The sequence below is a fragment of the Symphalangus syndactylus genome, chromosome 13 (assembly GCF_028878055.3).
Source record: "Symphalangus syndactylus isolate Jambi chromosome 13, NHGRI_mSymSyn1-v2.1_pri, whole genome shotgun sequence".
Taxonomy (NCBI): Eukaryota; Metazoa; Chordata; class Mammalia; order Primates; family Hylobatidae; genus Symphalangus; species Symphalangus syndactylus.
In genome coordinates this window covers 97,294,633-97,313,519 of record NC_072435.2, presented here as the reverse complement: position 1 = coordinate 97,313,519, position 18,887 = coordinate 97,294,633, and the positions used below count along the sequence as shown (strand labels likewise).

At 41.2% G+C, this 18,887-nt stretch overlaps 1 protein-coding gene and 1 pseudogene across 2 annotated transcripts in view; both read left to right on the top strand.

Annotated features, from left to right (window-relative positions):
- GNPTAB (N-acetylglucosamine-1-phosphate transferase subunits alpha and beta) overlaps nucleotides 1-18,887 on the top strand; it is an 87,034-nt gene that overhangs the window by 15,959 nt on the left and 52,188 nt on the right. For both annotated transcript variants that reach the window (XR_010114916.1, XM_055240295.1), the window contains exon 2: nucleotides 18,428-18,513. Coding sequence is in view for 1 of the 2 variants with exons in the window: in XM_055240295.1 (XP_055096270.1) it covers nucleotides 18,428-18,513 (86 nt within the window). In the remaining variant the exon portion in view is untranslated. The remainder of the gene's footprint in view (nucleotides 1-18,427; nucleotides 18,514-18,887) is intronic.
- Nucleotides 18,690-18,782, top strand: LOC129461305 (uncharacterized; annotated as a pseudogene).

The following is an 18,887-nucleotide window of genomic DNA, read 5'->3' as shown; positions in this document are numbered from 1 at the left end:
AGGTTCAAGCAATTCTCCTGCCTCAGCCTCATGAGTATCTGGGATTACAGGCGCCTGCCACCACACCCGGCTAATTTTTGTATTTTCAGTAGAGACAGGGTTTCACCATGTTGGCCAGGCTGATCTCGAACCTCTGACCTCAAGTGATCTGCCTGCCTCAGCCTCCCAAAGTGCTGGAATTACAGACGTGAGCCACCGCGTCCAGGCTAAATGAGCACCTAAATTTTTCCTCAGTTTTAATTTTAATACAGTAGATATCAATAAATATAATCCACATACATTTTTCAAAGCTGTTTGGAGTCCTCAATAATTTTTTTTTTTTTCGAGACAGGGTTTTACTCTCATTGCCCAGGCTGGAGTGCAATGGCTCAATCTCAGCTCACTGCAGCCTCTGCCTCCTGTGTTCAAGTGATTCTCCTGCCCGAGCCTCGCTGGTAGCTGGGACTACAGGCTTATGCCACCATACCTGGTTAATTTTTGTAGTTTTTGTAGAGATGGTGTTTCATCATGTTGCCCAACTGGTCTTGAACTCTTTTTTTTTTTTTTTTTTTTTTTTTTTTGAGATGGAGTCTCGCTCTGCTGCCCAGGCTGGAGTGCAGTGGCGCGATCTCGGCTCACTGCAAACTCTGCCTCCCGGGTTCAAGCGATTCTTCTGCCTCAGCCTCCTGAGTAGCTGGGACTACAGGTGCATGTCACCACACCCGGCTAATTTTTGTGTTTTTAGTAGAGACGGGGTTTCACCATATTGGCCAGGCTGGTCTCAAACTCCTGACCTTGTGATCTGCCCGCCTCACCTCCCAAAGTGCTGGGATTACAGGCGTGAGCCACTGTGCCCGGCCTGAACTCTTGAGCTCAAGTGATCCTCCTGCCTTGGCCTCCCAAAGTGCTGAGTTTACAGGTGTTAGCTACCATACCCAGCCAGTCCTCAATAATTTTTAAGAGTTTAAGGGGGTCTTGAGACCAAAAAGTTTGAGAACTGCTGTTCCTAGTATTTAACAAGAAACATATTTAAAAAAAAAAATATTGTATCTCTATCACGCAAATACAAATATAAGCCACTGTCATCTCTTAACACTCTTGCTCCATTATAATTCATTCTCCAGACCGCAACCAGAGTACATTTTTAAAAATGTGAATCAGATTATATCATGTCCATTGCACATAATAGAAAATCTGGACTCCTTTCAGTGTCTTATGTATGTCCCTAAATATAGCACCCTACCCACTTCTCTGAAGAGCCTGTATCAGGTAACCAGTGTGTATTGTGTAACTATTTCTACAAAAATGTCTTGTAACAAACTATCCCCAAATTTGCTGGCTTAAAATGAGAGCAGCAAACTCCACCTGTTTTTGTGTGGGCTGTAATTTAATAATGGCTTTTACATTTTCAATTGGTTTTTAAAAATTAATGTTTCACAACAACATGAAAATTATATGAAATTCATACTCTGGTTTCCCTTCGGATTGCATAAATCTTTTGCCTTTTACTAAGATTTCCATGGGGCTGGGTGTGGTGGCTTATGCCTGTAATCCCAGCAATTTGAGGGGCTGAGGCGGTAGGATCACTTGAGTCCAGGAGTTCAAGACCAACCTGGGCAACATAGTGAAACCCCATCTTTACCAAAAAAGAAACAAATAAACAAAAAAAAACAAAAAAACCACTTAGCTGGGCATGGTGGCGCATGTTCATAGTCCCAGCTACTCAGAGGCTGAGGTGGGAGGATTGCTTAAGTCTGGGAAGTTGGCACTGCAGTAAGCCGAGATTGTGCTACTGTGCTCCTGCCTGAGCAACATAGTAAGACCCCATCTCTACAAACAAAAATAAATAAATATTTTCATGGAGAGGAGCAACTCTGACTTTTTGTTTTATTTTTGAGACAGGGTCTTACTCTGTCACCCAGGTTGGAGTTCAGTGGCATGAACACAGCTCACTGCAGCCTTAGCCTCCTGGGCTCAAGATCCTTCTGCCTCAGCCTGTTGAGTAGCTGAGACCACAGGTGTGTGCCACCAAGCCCGGCTGATTTTTATATTTTTTTATAGGGATGGGGGGGTGTTCTCAGCATGTTGCCCAGGCTGGTCTTGAACTCGTAGACTCAAGCAGTCCTCCCACCTCAGCTTCCGAAAGTGCTGGGATTACATGTATGAGCCACTGCGCCCGGCCCAGCTTTGAGGTTTTCGCCAATTTTTTGAGGCCTTGCTTTGGCAAGGTGATACAGTTTGGATTTGTGTCCCTGACCAAATCTCATGTTGAATTGTCATTCCCAGTGTTGGAGAAGAGGCATGGTGGGAAGTGATTGGATCATAGTGGGGGATTTCCCCCTTGCTGTTCTTGTGATAGTGAGTAAGTTCTCAGAGCTGGTTGTTTATTTTAATTTAATTTTATTTGTTTTGAGACAGAGTCTCACTCCGTCGCCCAGGCCGGAGGGCAGTGGTGTAATGTCAGATCACTGCAACCTCTGCCTCCTGGGTTCAAGTAGTTCTTCTGCCTCAGCCTCCCAAGTAGCTAGAATTACAGGCACATGCCACCACGCCCAGCATTTTTTTAGTAGAGACGGGGTTTCACCATGTTGGCCAGGCTGGTCTTGAACTCCTGGCCTCAAGTGATCTGCCCACCTCGGCCTCCCAAAGTGCTGGGATTACAGGTGTGAGCCACCACTCCCTGCCTGAGATCTGGTTGTTTAAAAGTGTGTAGCACCGGCCGGACGCGGCGGCTCAGCCTGTAATCCCAGCACTTTGGGAGGCCGAGGCAGTTAGATCACCTGCAGTCAGGAGTTCAAGGCCAGCCTGGCCAACATGGTGAAACCCCATCTCTACTAAAAATACAAAAATTAGTTGGGTGTGGTGGCAGGCACCTGTAATCCCAGCTCCTTGGGAAGCTGAGGCAAGAGAATCACTTGAACCCAGGAGGCAGAGGTTGCAGTGAGCTGAGATCTCACCACTGCACTCCAGCCTGGGTGACACAGTGAGACTCCATCTCAAAGAAAAAAAAAAAAAAATGTGTGTAGCACCCTCCCCCTTTGCTCTCTTCCTCCTTCTCTGGCCATGTAAGATGATGTGCCAACTTCACCTTCGCCTTCTGCCATGATTGTAAGTTTCCTGAGGCCTCCCAGAAACGCTTCCTGTACATCCTGCAGAACTGTGAGTCAATTAAACCTCTTTTATTTATAAATTACTCAGTCTTAGGTAGTTCTTTGTAGCAATGCGAGAACAGACTAATCTACAGGGATAGAGTAAAAAAGAAAACAAAAAAAGAAAAAATTATGTGAAATTTAAATGTCAGTTTCTGTAATTTAAGTTTCATTGGAACACAGCCATGTCCACTTATTTACATGCTGTCCATGGTTATTTTCACATTACAGTGGCAGAATTAAATAGCTGAGACAGAAACTATATGGCCTGCAAAGTCTAAGATGTTATTATTCTTTTACAGAGAAAGATTTCCAGTCTTTGATTTACAGTGGCAATTACTTGCTCTCTGGATGTGCAGGTCATTGGTTAATTGATTGGGGTTGGACTTAGTTGCCTCTGCTCCACGGGTCTCTCATCCTCCAGGGACCAGCAAGCGAACCTAGTCATGTTCTCCTCAAGGCAAAGGTAGAGGCCGAGAGATCCTCTAGATAATCGCAAACCCTTCTGAGGTGTAGGCTCAGAACTGCTGCAGTCACCGTCTTTTTGTTCTTCGAAGGCATTCAACTTTTCTTAGGAGCTTTGTACTGGCTGTTCCATGAGCAGGAGAGCACTCCCCCCAGATCATCTGGTGACAGGCTTTCTTGTCACATAGGTCTCAGCTGTAACACTTCACTTGGGCCTTCCCCACCACCTGTCCCAAAGCAGCCTCTTTCCCCAAGTCCTTCTTTATCACATTCCCCTATTTTTCCTTTTTTTTTTTTTAAATAATACTTTTAGTGTCAATCTGAAATTGTATGTTGATATATATGATTTCTTACCTCTCTCCTTTAAAATGTAGGCTCTGTGGGAGCAGGGGCCTTTCTGTCTTATTCACCACTGTATTTTCGGCCCCCGGAAGCCTGGCACCTGGAAGTAAGCTGAGCGCAGAAATATTTTTTTCTACTGTCTAAATATGGAAAGGTCACCCGTGGTGAGCAGTTGCTAAATTTGACCTTAAAAGAAAGAATGTGGATTTAGTTTATATATATGTACATATATATATATATATATATATATATGAAATTGGAGTAGACTTTACATTTTAGAGCAGTTTAGGTTTACAGAAAAATTATATGGAAGGTACAGGAGATTCCCGTATACTCCCTCTCCCCTAAATAGTTTTCCATATATTTTTAATAGGCTTGTTTTATTTACTTATTATTAATTTTAGAGACTGGGTCTTGCTCTGTTGCCCAGGCTGGAGTGTAGTTGTACAGTCAGCTCACTGCAGCCTTGAACTCGTGGTCTGAAGAGATCTTCCTTCGCCCAGCCTCCCAAGTAGCTGGGTGTACAGGCACACACCACACCTTTTCTTGTAGAGACTGGGTCTCACTATATTGAACTGCTGGTCTGAAGGGATTCTCCTGCCTTGGCCTCCCAAAGCGCTGGGATTACAGATGTGAATCACCATACCTGGCCTGTTTCCCCTAAAAACACCTTGTGTCAGTGTGGTACATTTGTTGTAGTTGGCAAATCAATATTGATAGATTTTTTATTAACTAATTTACATAGATTACACCAGGATTCATTTTTTGTTTTATACAGTTCTGTGGGTTTTGACAAAAGCATAATGTCCTGTGTCTACCACTACAGTATTGTACAGAATAGTTTCACTGCCCTACAGTTGTTCTTGCTCTGTGCTTCACCTATTCATTCCCATCTTCTCCTTCCTCCCGCTGGCAACCGCTGATCTTTTTGCTGTGTCTGTAGTTGGGCCTTTTCCAGAATGTCATTTCTTGGAATCACATAATATGTAACCTTTTCAGTTTGCTTCTTTCCCTTAGTAATATTCATTTAAGCTTCCTCTATGTCTCTTCATGACTTGATGGCTCTTTTCTTTGTAGCACTGAATAATATTCCATTGTCTGGTGCCATTCACCTTTTGAAAGACATCTTGATTGCTTCCAGTTTGGGGCAATTTTGAATAAAGCTGCTATATACGTTTATGTGCAGGTTTTTATATGGACACAATTTTTCAACTCAGGTAAATACATAGGAGCATGACTGTGATAAGCCTATGTTTAGCTTTGTGAGACACTGCCAAACTGTCTTCCAAAGTGGCTGCACCATTTGAATTCCCACCAGCAATCAATGAGAATTGCTGTTGCTTCACATCTTTCCTGGCTTGGTGTTGTCAGTGTTTTGGATTTTAGCCATTCCATTAGGTGTGCAGTGGTATCTCATTGCTGTTTTAATTTGTTATTCCCTAATGACATGTGATGTTGAGCATCATTATATATACTTGTTTACCATCTGTATGTTTTCTTTGGTTGGGTATCTTCAGATTTTTTTGCCCAGGTTTTAATTGGGTTGTTTGTTTCCTTATTGTTGAATTTTAGGAGTTCTTTGTATATTTTGGATACCAGTCCCTTATCAGATATGTGTCTTACAAAGATTTTTTCTCAGTCAGTAGTTATCTTCTTATTCTTTTAACAGTGTCTCCCAGAGCAGAGCAGAAGTTTTTTTGAGACCGAGTTTTGCTCTTGTTGACCAGGCTGGAGTGCAATGGTGCAATCTCGGCTTACCGCAGCCTCTGCCTCCCTGGTTCAGGCGATTCTCCTCCTTCGGCCTCCCAAGTAGCTGGGATTACAGGCATGCACCACCACGCCCGGCTAATTTTGTATTTTTAGTAGAAAGATGGGGTTTCTCCACGTTGGCCAGGCTGGTCTCGAACTCCCGACCTCAGGTGATCCACTCACCTCAGCCTCCCAAAGTGCTGGGATTACAGGCATGAGCCACTGCACCCAGCCAGAAGTTTTTAATTAGTACAACTGATCAGTCTTTTTTTCACCTATGGATTGTACTTTTGGTGTTGTATCCAAAAAGTTACCATCAAATCCAAGGTCACCTAGATTTTCTATCTTTTTTTTTGGAGACAGAGTCTTGCTCTGTTATCCAGGCTGGAGTGCAGTGGTGTGAACACGACTCACTATAGCCTCCACCTCCTGAGTTCAAGTGATCCTCTTACCTCAGCTTCCTTAGTAGCTGGGTCCACAGGTGCATGCCGCTATGCCCAGCTTTTTTTTTTTTTTTTTTTTTTAATTGCCCAGGCTGGTCTTGAACTCCTGGGCTCAAGCAATCCTCCCACTTTGGCCTCCTAAAGTGGTGGGATTACAGGCATAAGCCACCATGCCCAGCCATGTAACTTTAGAGTCAGTTTGTCTATATCCTCAAAATAACTTGCTGAAATTTTAGTTGAGTTTGCATTGAATCTGTAGATCAAGTTGGGAAGAACTGACAACTTAACAATATTGAGCCTTCCTATCTATGAACATGGAATTTCATTTAGATCTTTGATTGTTTCCATTGGCTTTCTGTAGTTTTCTTCACAAAGATTTCATACATATTCATACATATTTTGTTAGAGTTATGCCTATGCATTTCTTAGTTTTCTTTTTTAGCAGGGGGTGCTAACCTAAATTGTATTGTGTTTTTCAGTTTCAAATTCCAATTGTTCATTGTTGGTATATAGGAAAGCACTTGACTTTTGACTTTTGTATGTTAACTTTGTTTTTATTTGTTTGTTTGTTTTTTGAGAGAGAGTCTTACTGTTGCACAGGCTGGAGTACAGTGGTGCTATCGTGCCTCAGTCCACTGAGTAGCTGGGACTACAAGTGCGCGCCACCACACCTGGCTAATTTTTGTATTTTTGGTAGAGATGGAGTTTCACCATGTTGGCCAGGCTGGTCTCAAACTCTTGTCCTTGGGTGATCCACCAGTCTGGGCCTCCAAAAGTGCTGGGATTACAGGTGTGAGCCACCGTGCTGGCCTTGTATGTTAACTTTGTATCCTGCAGTCTTACTATATTTGCTTATTTGTTTCAGATTTTTTTTGTTGTTGATTCTTTGGGATTTTCTACATAGACAGTCATGTCATCGGTGAACAAAGGCAGTTTTATTTTTTTTTCTTCTACTCGAACCAAGATAGTTTTATTTCATCGTTCTCAATCTGTTTACCTTTTATTTCCTTTTTTTGTCTTACTGCATCAGCTAGGACTTCAGGTACAATTTTGAATAAGAATGGTGATGGGAGGAGGAGTCCACACTTGTTCCTGGTTTTAGGAGGAAAGCATGTAGTTTCTCATCACTAAGTATGATATTAGGTGAAACTTTTTTTGTAGATGCTCTATCAAATTGAGGAAGTTCTCCTGTATTCCTAGTTTGCTGAAAGTTTTTATCATAAATTAATGTTGGATTGTCAAGTGCTTTTTCTGCATTTATTGGTATGGTCATAACAATTTTTCTTCTTTAGCTTGTTGATGTGAAGGATTTTATTAATTGATTTTTGGTTGTTAAACCAGGCTTGTATACCTGGAATGAATCCCAATTGGTTGTGGTAAATAATTCTTTTTATATATTGTTGGATTTGATTTGATAATATTTTATTGAGGGTTTTCGCATCTGTGTTCATGACAGATAGTGGTTTATAAGTTTCCTTTCTTGTAATGTCTTTGTCTTGTTTTGGTATTAGGGTAATTTTGGCCTCATAGAATGAATTAGGAAATGTTCTCTCTGCTTCCATTTTCTGGAAGAGATTGTAGAGAAGTGTTATCATTTTTTTTTTCCTTAAATGTTTGGTAAAATTCACCAGTGAAACCATCTGGGTCTGGGGCTGTCTATTTTGGAAGGTTATTAATTATTGATTCAAATTTTTTTTATAGATATAGCCCTATTCAGATGACCTCTTTCTCCTTTTTTGAGTTTTGGATCGTGCGTTTCAAGGAGTTGGTCCATTTCATCCAAATTATAAAATCCGTGGAGATAGAGTTGTTCATAATGCTCCTTTATTTTTTTAGGGGGGAAGGTATTGTAGTGATTTACTTTTCTTTTAAATTATTGTGGTTAAACATATATAACATAAAATTTGCCGTTTTAGCTATTTTTAATTGTATAACTCAGTGGCATTAGTTACATATACAAAGTTGTGCAACCATCACCACTGACTATTTCCAAAACTTTTTCACCGCCTCAAACAGGAACTTTGTAACCATTAAATTCATCAGTCATCTCTTCCTCTAGCTCCTGGTTGCCTCTAATCTACTTTCTGTTTCTATGGATTTGCCTGTTGTGGATATTTTATATAATGGAATCATACAATATTTGTCTTTTTGTTTCTTGTTGTTATTCTGGCAGTTTTGGCTTGTTTGTCTGTGTTTACATGGGGAAAGAAAAATTGTAGCAGCCTGTTCCACCATTTTGCTGATGTCAAGCTCCAGACTAATAGTTTTGATTGTTGCTTTTTTAATATAATATTTTATCAAACACTTTATCCCTTGACTACTTTGTAATGCTCCACAAAGGAAGAAACTTTGTTTTGGTCATTGCTATGTCCTCCGAATCTAGAATGATGCCACATAATATTTATTGACTGAGAAAATTAAGTTACTATGTTTTAAACGATTGTTTGAAAATGTGATTTTTAATAGCTTTATCATATTTATATGAATGTACCATAATTACTCAATTTCCTGTTTAATTTTTAAATCATGTTTAATGATCTAAACATTAGATCATTTCATTTTTATTTTTATTGGTAATAATGGTGATGATCATACAGAAGCCTTTGGGTGGATCTATGATAATTTCCTCGGCATATGTTTCTTGTAGTGGAATTAACCAGATCAAAAGGCATGAACATTTGTTTGTTTCTTTGGTAAACACTGCCAACTGCTCCTCAAGAAAGGAGCATTTTTTTTTTAAATGGCCTGGCAGCTATTTTTTAAAAAAATAACATTCTTGGCCTGGCTCAGGCCTGAATCCCAGCATTTTGGGAGGCAGAAGCAGGCAGATCGCTTGAGCCCAGGAGTTTGAGACCAACCTGGGTGATGTGGTGAAACCCCGTCTCTATAAAAAATCCAAAAATTAGCCAGACGTAGTGATGTGCACCTGTAGTCCTGGCTACGCAGGGGGCTGAGATGGGAGGATTGCTTGAGCCCTAGGCTCAGTACATCAAGGCTGCAGTGAAACTTGACGACGCGACTGCACTCCAGCCTGGGTGACAGAGCGAGACCCTGTCTCAAAACAAAAACAAAAACATTCTTTTCACCTTTTATGACTTTTTAGCCTTTCAAATTCATTTTTTAAAAGGCCTCTTCTTGGTGTATTTTAAAAATATTTTTAGGTAACTGTGTGAAATAAAATTCATTTGTTAGTGGAGGTAAATACAATAAGTTTCATAAACAGATATTGTGCAAAACTTCATTTCAGTAAACTTTTTTATGACAATTTTGCAAAAATAAAATTTGAAAATCTTAATTTGACTAGTTTGGCTTCTGGTTTACTAATTATACTAAAAGTATATACCAAGTTAAACCATTTTTTGTTCATATGTTGGTTATTTTTTTCACATGATATATTTTAATTATTTGTTTCATATTTGTCTCCCCAGTAGTCTGTGAGCCACTTGTGGGTTGTAATAAGTTCAGTGTTGTATCATAATTTTAATACCTTATACATCCTATAGTACTTTGTAGTTGTCAGAATATTTTAATATATTAATATATCAGCTCACTTGAATTTTCTAACAACCCTTAGGGGATAAGATAGTATTATTTAAATTTTACAGTTGAAATTTAGGGTTAAGTTGACTTGTCTAAAATCACAAAACTGGAGCTTGGGTCCAGTTGTTCTGACTTGCCACCTTGTGTATTTTTGTGACAGTCTTTAAGGTTTGAATAGCTCTAGCACTAATCAAACTTAGTGCCGTGACCAAAATCTATATTTCTCTTTGGCGCATTGTGGTGACCACTAACTGCATGTGGCTATTGAGCGCGTGAAATGTGGCTAGGTGATTAAGGTAGTGAATTTCTTATATTATTTAGTTTACATTTTAAATAATGACTTGTGGCCAGATACCATATTGGACAGTGCAGGTCTACCCTCATAGGTAGAATAACTATTTGCCAGGACATCATAACAAGAACTCAAACATTGGCTGCAGAGTAGGGCACTGGATTTAAAGTTCTTCCTGTAGAATTCGGTGATTCTGAAAACTGAGCAATAAAACAAGCAACCTAGATATATTGAGAAAGTCGGTTTGAATACTTTTTGAAAGTATTTTTGGTAGTTCGTTGGTTCTTTTTTTTTTTTTTTCTCTCTCTTTTCCTTTTAGCCAAGTGTGATTGCTAAGGGTTCTTTTTGTTTTCTTTTAGATATGACTTTTATATAGTAGAGTGCATTGTCAAAGCACAAAGCAATATTTTGTTTTGTTTTGTTTTTTTTTGAGACAGTCTCTCTCTGTCACCCAGGCTATAGTGCAGTGATGCTGATCTTGGTTCACCGTAACCTCCGGCTCCTGGGCTCAAGCAATTCTCCTGCCAGTAAGTGCTACCAGGCTTGGCTAACTTTAAAAAAAAATTTTTTTTTTTTTTTAATAGAGACAAGGTCTTACTATATTGCCCAGACTGGTCTTGAACTTCCAGGCTCAAGCGATCCTCCCGCCTCAGCCTCCCAAAGTACTGGGATTACAGGCACGAGCCACCATGCCTAGCCAGTATTCTTAATTCTGACTTCTAATACAATTTTCTTCCCTACTCCCCAAGTGGCAAACGCATCCTTCCTTTTTCTCCACTTCTTTATTTCCGTAAAAATCTCAGCTCTCTCTCTGTGGAAAAGTATGTCATGATTATTCCTTTTGTCTAACAGTGTTTATTTCAATCTGTACTCATTTAAAAGCTACACAGTAGTCCTACATCATTTCATGCGAATAAATGATTAATCCTTAACAGGAATGTCAGCTCCTCGAGGACAGAGCCCTGATTTCCGTTTTGTCTTCCTTAAAAAATCTGTTATGTTGTGTGTCTATTGCCATACAGAATCCAAAGAGGGTAGGCATGGTCTAGAAAAATGTCTGAGTTTAATTAGTGTTTGGCTAAATAGTGGTCATCCATCTTCAGTTTGAGTCATTTCCTTTAATTTATTTGAAGAGAAGAAATCATTCCTGTGTTAATAACCATTGAGCGGCCGGGCGCGGTGGCTCACGCTTGTAATCCCAGCACTTTGGGAGGCCGAGGCGGGCGGATCACAAGGTCAGGAGATCGAGACCACGGTGAAACCCCGTCTCTACTAAAAAATACAAAAAATTAGCCGGGCGTGGTGGCGGGCACCTGTAGTACCAGCTACTCGGAGAGGCTGAGGCAGGAGAATGGCGTGAACCCGGGACGCGGAGCTTGCAGTGAGCCGAGATTGCCCCACTGCACTCTAGCCTGGGCGAAAGAGCAAGATTCCGTCTCAAAAAAAAAAAAAAAAAAAAAAAAAAAAAAACCATTGAGCTCCTAATTTTTTAAAGTTGTGCTTTATCGCACTAAGCCACTTTGCATCAGGAAAACGGGTGTCTTTAATTGAATGTGATTAGAAATGCTTCTGGCGATCAGCAGATTTTACTTCCTGATTAATATCATAGGAGGAGGAGGTTTAGTAGAAAAGATAAAGCATAAAATATCTTTAATATATCTTAGTCTTTCTTTTAGTGCCTCAATGCAAAACAAATTTTGTTTTCAGAAACTAAGAAGACTTTTTGTAATCTAGGAACATAGTACATTGATCTTTTCTTTTTCCTTTGTCGGAGGGAAGACAAGATTAGAGGGACCTTGATTCTGAGGCAGCTTCTATCGCCTGTTGGCATGTTAAAGTGCCAGTCTTTGGGGTATCACTTTCTGAGTCTACTTGCTGGACTTTTGAGACTTTTTTTTTTTTTAAACTCAGCCTAATTCCCTGGACATTCATTAAAGTTGATGAGAGATTCCATCTTTTTCAGCACTCTTTTCAAGTCCTGGCTTCTTACAGAAGTGGCGTAGCCCAGGAGGTCTCCTCATGGTGTTATGTCTGGGAGTCTCCATCTGCTGTAACTGGAGATTAAGGATTTTAGTGGTTTTCTTTTTAGTATTGTCCTCAAGGGTGCTGGCAAGCTGATTTGCCAAATTAACTAGATCAGAGGTGGGCACAGTTTCCCATTCTGTTCGGGCCCTTTTGACAAGCTGGGAGAGTTCTTGAGAAAGGCTGTTCACTAACATGGAATAAAAGGCTACTTGAGTAGATTTAACATTTTCTTTAAATACAGCCTGGAGCCTACTGTAATAGTTGTACATTAGGTTCTTTCTTGGGCACAGGCCTGGAGATTTTTCCAGTCTAAGGCGTTAGGAAGAGCCTCGACAATAGACTTGTGGAGTGTTTTTTTTTTCTTCTGTGCCTTTGACTCTATCCATAGTCTTTAGAGGTGTTTTTGTCGAAATCCCCCTCAGGATCATGGCAGTGAGACTTGACCATCCAGTGTTGTGCCTGACCTTCACTGACAAGAATGTGAACCACCTACTGTGGGTCAGAAAAACCTGGCTGATAACCCTAAGTTACTATGTTGAATTAATCAGCAAATTGGTGAGGGTCCCCAGTAACCTCTGGAAGTTCCCTGGCAATGGCATGAAGTTCAGCCTTGCTCCAAAGAACAAAATAAATTTGGGGTCTAGAGGAATTGTCAATGAGTTTAATTTTCATTTCTTGCCGGGCGCGGTGGCTCACGCCTGTAATCCCAGCACTTTGGGAGGCCAAGGCGGGCGGATCACGAGGTCAGGAGATCGAGACCATCCTGGCCAACACGGTGAAACCCCGTCTCTACTAAAAAATACAAAAAATTAGCCGGGCGAGGTGGCGGGCGCCTGTAGTCCCAGCTACGCGGGAGGCTGAGGCAGGAGAATGGCGTGAACCCCGGGGGGCGGAGCCTGCAGTGAGCCGAGATTGCGCCACTGCACTGCAGCCTGGGTGAAAGAGCGAGACTCCGTCTCAAAAAAAATTTTTTTTCATTTCTTTCTTTCTTCTTTGCTCTCCCTTTTTTTTTTTTTTTTTTTTTTTTTTTTTTTTTTTTTTTTTTAAGAGACAGGGTCTTGCTCTGTCATCCAGGCTCGAGTGTACTGGTACGATCATGGCTCACTTCAGCCGCCAACTCTTGGGCTAAAGTGATCCTCCCAGCTTACCCTCCCAAGTAGCTGGGACTACAGGCATGCACTGTGCCCGGCTAATTGATTTTTGTTTGTTTGTTTGTTTGTTTTGAGACAGGATCTCAGTATGTTGCCCAGGCTGGCCATGAACTCCTGACTTCAAGCCATCCTCCAGCCTTGGTCTCCTGAGTAGCTGGACTCCAGGTGTGCATCACCATGCCTGGCTAATTAAAAACATTTTTTTTTTTTTTGAAGAGACAAGGTCTTACTGTGTTGCCCCAGCTGGTCTCGAATGCCCGACTTCAAGCGATCCTCCCTTCTTGGCCTTGCGAAATGCTGGAATTACAGACATGAGCCACCATACTCAGGCTAGTTTAACCAAATTGTTTTAATTTTATTTTTTTCCTTCATACAGCCTCCTTTAACTTTAAAGGGACAGATTTTGGTGGGCGAGAGAAAGGAGAACAGAGAAAAAACAAGGAAAGGGAAGTCTCATCTGTTCCAGAGAGGAAAGAGTTTGGGTCCTTAAGGCCTTATTGTTTTTTTAATTTTTTTCCAGTTTTTTTTTTTTTTTTTTTTTTTGGGAGACAGGGTCTCTTTCTGTCACCCAGGCTAGAGTGCAGTGGCACAGTAAATGCGCACTGCAACTTTCACCTCCTAGGCTCAAGTGATTCTCCCGCTTCAGCCTCCCAGCTAGCTGAGACTACAGGCACATCCCACCACGCCCGGCTAATTTTTTGGTGTTGTAGAGACAGGGTTTTGCCGTGTTGCCTATGCTGGTCTCGAACTCCTGGGCTCAAGTGATCCACCCACCTCTGCCTCCCAAAGTGCTGGGATTAAAGGTATGAGCAACTATGCCTGGCCTTTTTTTTTTTTTCTTGAGACAGGATCTCATTCTGTCACCTAGGCTGGAGTGCAGTGATGCAGTCATGGCTCACTGCAGCTTCCACCTCTTGGGCTCAAACAATTCTCCAGACTCAGCCTCCTGAGTAGCTGGGACTACAGGTGTGTGCCGCCATGCCTGGCCAATTTTTTATTTTTTGTAGAGATGAGGTCTCACTATGTTACCTAGGCTGGTCTTGAACTCCTGGCCTCAAGTGATTCTCCCAACTCAGCCTCCGAAAGTGCTGGCTTAACAGGCATCAGCCACCTGGCTCTTGTTTTTTCTTAACTGTTTATCTTAATTAATTTTGAGATTGTGTCTTGTAGAGAGGCAATTTTAGGATCCTGAGTGTGCTTAGAAGCTTCAAGGTACCAATTAAAGTATGCCTCCCACTCAGATTTTTAATTATAGGGCTGCTGTCTTCTATTTTTTTTTTTTTTTCTTTTGAGATGGAGTCTCACTCTGTCACCCAGGTTAGAGTGCAGTGGCATGAACTCAGCTCACTGCAACTTCCGCCTCCCAGGTTCAAGCGATTCTTCTGCCTTAGCCTCCCTAGTAGCTGGGATTACGGGCAACTGCCACCATGCATGGCTGATTTTTTTTTTTTTTGGTATTTTTAGTAGTGATGGGGTTTCACCATGTTGGCTAGGCTGAACTTGAACTCCTGACCTCAAGTGATCCTCCTTCCACGGCCTCCCAAAGTGCTGGGATTACAGGCATGAGCCACTGCGCCTGGCCCTAATTTTGTTCTAAGAAAGACAAGTTTGCGGACCCAAAAAATCTCCAGGATGGCCATCCAAATTAGTTTTGATGTTCTCTATCCATTGATTTAAAATTGTTCACAAGAGAAGATCATAATTTTTTTTTAATTAAAAAATTTTTTATAATAGGGAAAAAATAGAGACGAGGTCTCACTGTGTTGCTCAGGCTGGTCTTGAGCTCCTGGGCTCAGGCGATCCTCCCAATTCATCCTCCCAAAGTGCTAGGACTACAGGTGTGAGCCACCACACCTGGCCAAAGATCGTAATTTTTGAACATGTAGCTAGCTGGCAGAGGTCCCAGGAGGGGGACTATGATTGCATGCTTTAGCATTTTAGGATCCCATTCTGCTTCTCATTAATCTCCCAAGAGCAAAATAAGAACCTTATAAGCCCTGTCAGGGAATGTTTGGGGTTTGGACCAGTGTCCAACAAACTAAAGTACACGTACAAGTGTATGGAAACAAGTCAGAACAAAACCAAAACCAAAAGTTCTCTCTATTGGGGTTCTCTTCTACAACGTTGGCAATTCTTTCCATAGAGTACCATGTGTAATGAGAATTAAAGATCTTTATGCCCCTCCCCTTCCCTCCCACCCCCACCCCAAATCTAGAGGCTGATTAGAGATGCTGTGTTTTGGGGCAAGTAGACCACTTCAGTGCCTTCAGTGTTGAACTCATGAGGTTCTGGGTGGCCATGGGCATTGTCCAATCAAAAGAACTTTAAAAGGCCGTACCCTACTGGCAAGTACTTCCTGACTTTAGAGACAATGCATCCAAACAACCAATCCAGTAAAAGAACTCTTGTTCAGGTCTTCTTGTACAACCAGAACACTGACTTTTGGTGTTAATCTTTTTCCATCAAGCCTTGGGGGTTAGCAGCATTACAGGTAAGGAAAGCCCAACAGCATTTGCACAAAACAGTAGAGTCAGCCTGTCCCTTCCTTTCCCACTTTAAATCCTGATGGCTCACTTCTCTTCCTTACTAATAAATGTTCTTTGTCACATTTTTCCCATGATTAAATTTCATCTATATTAAAAACATGTTCAGGCAGATATCCTTTCTCATCGATGATTTTCTTTGGGAACTGATCTTCTGCCTTTTGGTCTGCAGAAGGTGCATCTCCTGTTATCTTGACATTTTTAAGCCAAATCTCTTTTTAAAATGATCAAACCATTCTTTGCTGGCATTACATTCTCCTGCTTTAGACCCTTATTGTCCTTTTGCTTTAAGTTGTTATCTAACAACTTTGCTTTTACTTGCGTTATGTTAGTCTGTAGGTATGTGTTTCTTATAGCAATTCTGGACCCACATTAAAGCGCATTTTCAATACAAGATAAAGAGGCATTTAGCAAAAAATGCAGTTTTCGAGCTGGCAGTGACAGCTTCATAATTTTTCATTGCCTTTTTTTTAAAAACAATGATTCTTAGCTAAATTCTTTTGTCTTGAAATGGCCAGCAACCACTGCTGCAGACCTCAATCTATGGTACATGTCAAACCATTCAGCTTTTTCTTGTAATGACATGACTTTCCTCTGCTTCTTGGGAGCACTTCCATCAGCACTAGTGGCACTTTCTAAGAGTCCCATGATGTTCTTCGCAGTTTACGGTATTGCACTAAATATGAAAAATACATAAGAAACATGAGAGATCACTTTTTACCGCAACATGCAGTTTACTAGAGACAAACTGCTCACGTGGAGATAATTAGTGTCACTACAGATACTCGCAACACGTGAGCTCGCTGCAATAGTAACAGGAGGTGGGTACAAAATTATTTTAGTACAGTATATACTACAGTTGATTTTATTCAGTTATGATTTATTGCTGCATTTTTATGTTTGTTTACATCTCAATTGCAAACAGTACCATGTACAGTCTGTGTTTGTATAAGTTTTGATACATTTTAACTTTTTATAATATAATAGATTTGTGTAAGTTCTGGATAATGAAAACAGAAGTGGTGGGTACAGCTTCCATGATGTTTCCTTAAAGGTGGGGCATGTCTTTCCCTTTCCTTTCTGCAGCTGGAATGAATTCTAAATGCCTAGGCCCTATAGCCCATCTGAATGTAGCAGGGACACTTCTTAGGGGCAGTGGAATAGGATGCTGGAGGAAGCCTGGGCAGGAAGGAGGACATGTGGAATAGAAGGAAAGGACACACAGAAAGATTAGATAGAAGAGAATGAGCTGGCAAAGGAGATGGAAAAGGAGCCACCAGGGCGACAGGAGGGAAAACCAAGAAAACATTTCCACAAAGAGGAACTGGGCAACTGCTATGAATACTTGAGTAAGGGATGAGGAAAATGCTGTTGAGTTTGACAATGTGGGGGCCTTGGTAAGGCCACTAAAGTGATGAAAACATAAGTGATACTGGAGTGAGCTGAAGGATGAATGGGAAAGCAGGAGATGACCTTGAAAGGGACAGAAAATGTGGGGTAGAGGGACTCACTGGAATGGATATGGAGTGAAGGGAAGGTGTTCCCAAGGTACGGGAACATGTTTGTGTGCCAATGGGAATAATCCTACTGAAAGGAAAAGAGAGGCAAGGTCTTGAGAACACACAAGTTGATGAGATCCAGAGCAAATAGAGATTGGATGTCTGTAAGGTGGAGGGACACTTCCTCTATGGTAAGAGAAATGAAAAAGAAAATGGGATATATGTGTGGGTAGGTTTCTAGATTTAGGGTGCAAACATGAGGGAACTTCATCTAAAGCTTTCCATTTTCTCCTGAAATATTTAGCAAGGTCGTTAGCTGAAACCTCACAGGTAATAAGGTCCTTATCCTCCCATATCTTGTCAGTCCCTTATGTTTGTTGGTTTTTTGTTTTTTTGAGATGGAGTCTCGCTCTGTTGCCCAGGCTGGAGTGCAGTGGCACGATCTTGGCTTACTGCAACCTATGCCTCCCAGGTTCAAGCAATTCTCCTGTCTCAGCCTCCCGAGTAGCTGGGATTACTGGCTCACGTCTCCATGCCCAGCTAATTTTTTGTATTTTAGTAGAGACGGGGTTTCACCGTGTTGCCCTGGCTGGTTTCGAACTCCTGAGCTCAGGGAATCCACCCTCCTCAGCCTCCCAAAGTGCTAGGATTACAGGCGTGAGCCACCGTGCCCAACCTGTCCCTTCTGTTTCTGCTTGTGTTTGTAAATGCTCTGAGAAGAGTCTAACTTTAGATGGATTCTGTAACTGCCTTAAAATCCTTCAGTGCTTCCAAAGCACAGAAGGCACGTCACGCTTAGGGCCCAGCTTTCTTTCCTAGACCCATTTGTCAACAATTATCTACCTGTCATCTGGACAAAGCCAGCCACACAGTTGCCCTGAAACAATTTGCCCTTGCTGCTTCTCAGCCTTCCAGCATGCTCTTCCAACTGGCTGGCCCTGTCCTTTTTTCCCTACCTGGTGAACTCATTCTTCAAGACCCATTTCAAATACCACATCCTTTTAAACCTCTTTGATTCCGCTACCCCATTCCAAGCATGGTGAGACACTAAGTGTTTTAGTTTGTCTGTGTCAGGAACTGTAGCTTATTCACCTGGATCTAACATGATGTATGTGGTAGGCAGTAAGTGAATACATGAATTTGATTGCTTTACCCATTTCTCTAGCAATTCTAATGAAATTAAAATGAAATGAAAGTTATATACTCTTAGTCTTTGATGCGAAGAAAACGTTTCTTTTTCTTTGTTCTAGGTGGTTCTGGAATGGAGCCGAGATCAATACCATGTTTTGTTTGATTCCTATAGAGACAATATTGCTGGAAAGTCCTTTCAGAATCGGTAAGATCTATTTTGGAGAAATCTGTTTTTTGGACCTAAATCATAAGTCATGAAATAGCTATCCTGTAAATATGACAGTTTAAGGGGTCTGAGTTATAGATATGGTTTAACTTACTCAAAAGTATGCCGATCTGATGTATTCACTTTAGCAGCACATATACTAAAAAAAAAAAAAAAAAAAAAAAAATTGGAACAATACAGAGAAGATTAGTGTGGCCCCTCTGCAAGGGTGACACACCAATTCATGAAGTATTCCATAAAATATTTTTTTAAAATAAGGAAAGAAAAAAATAATATGTCCATCTGAAGAAAAGTGTGTTCACCACATTTTGTGGGTGAAAAATCTGATTCACAGAGAGTAATCCCACCTTGTA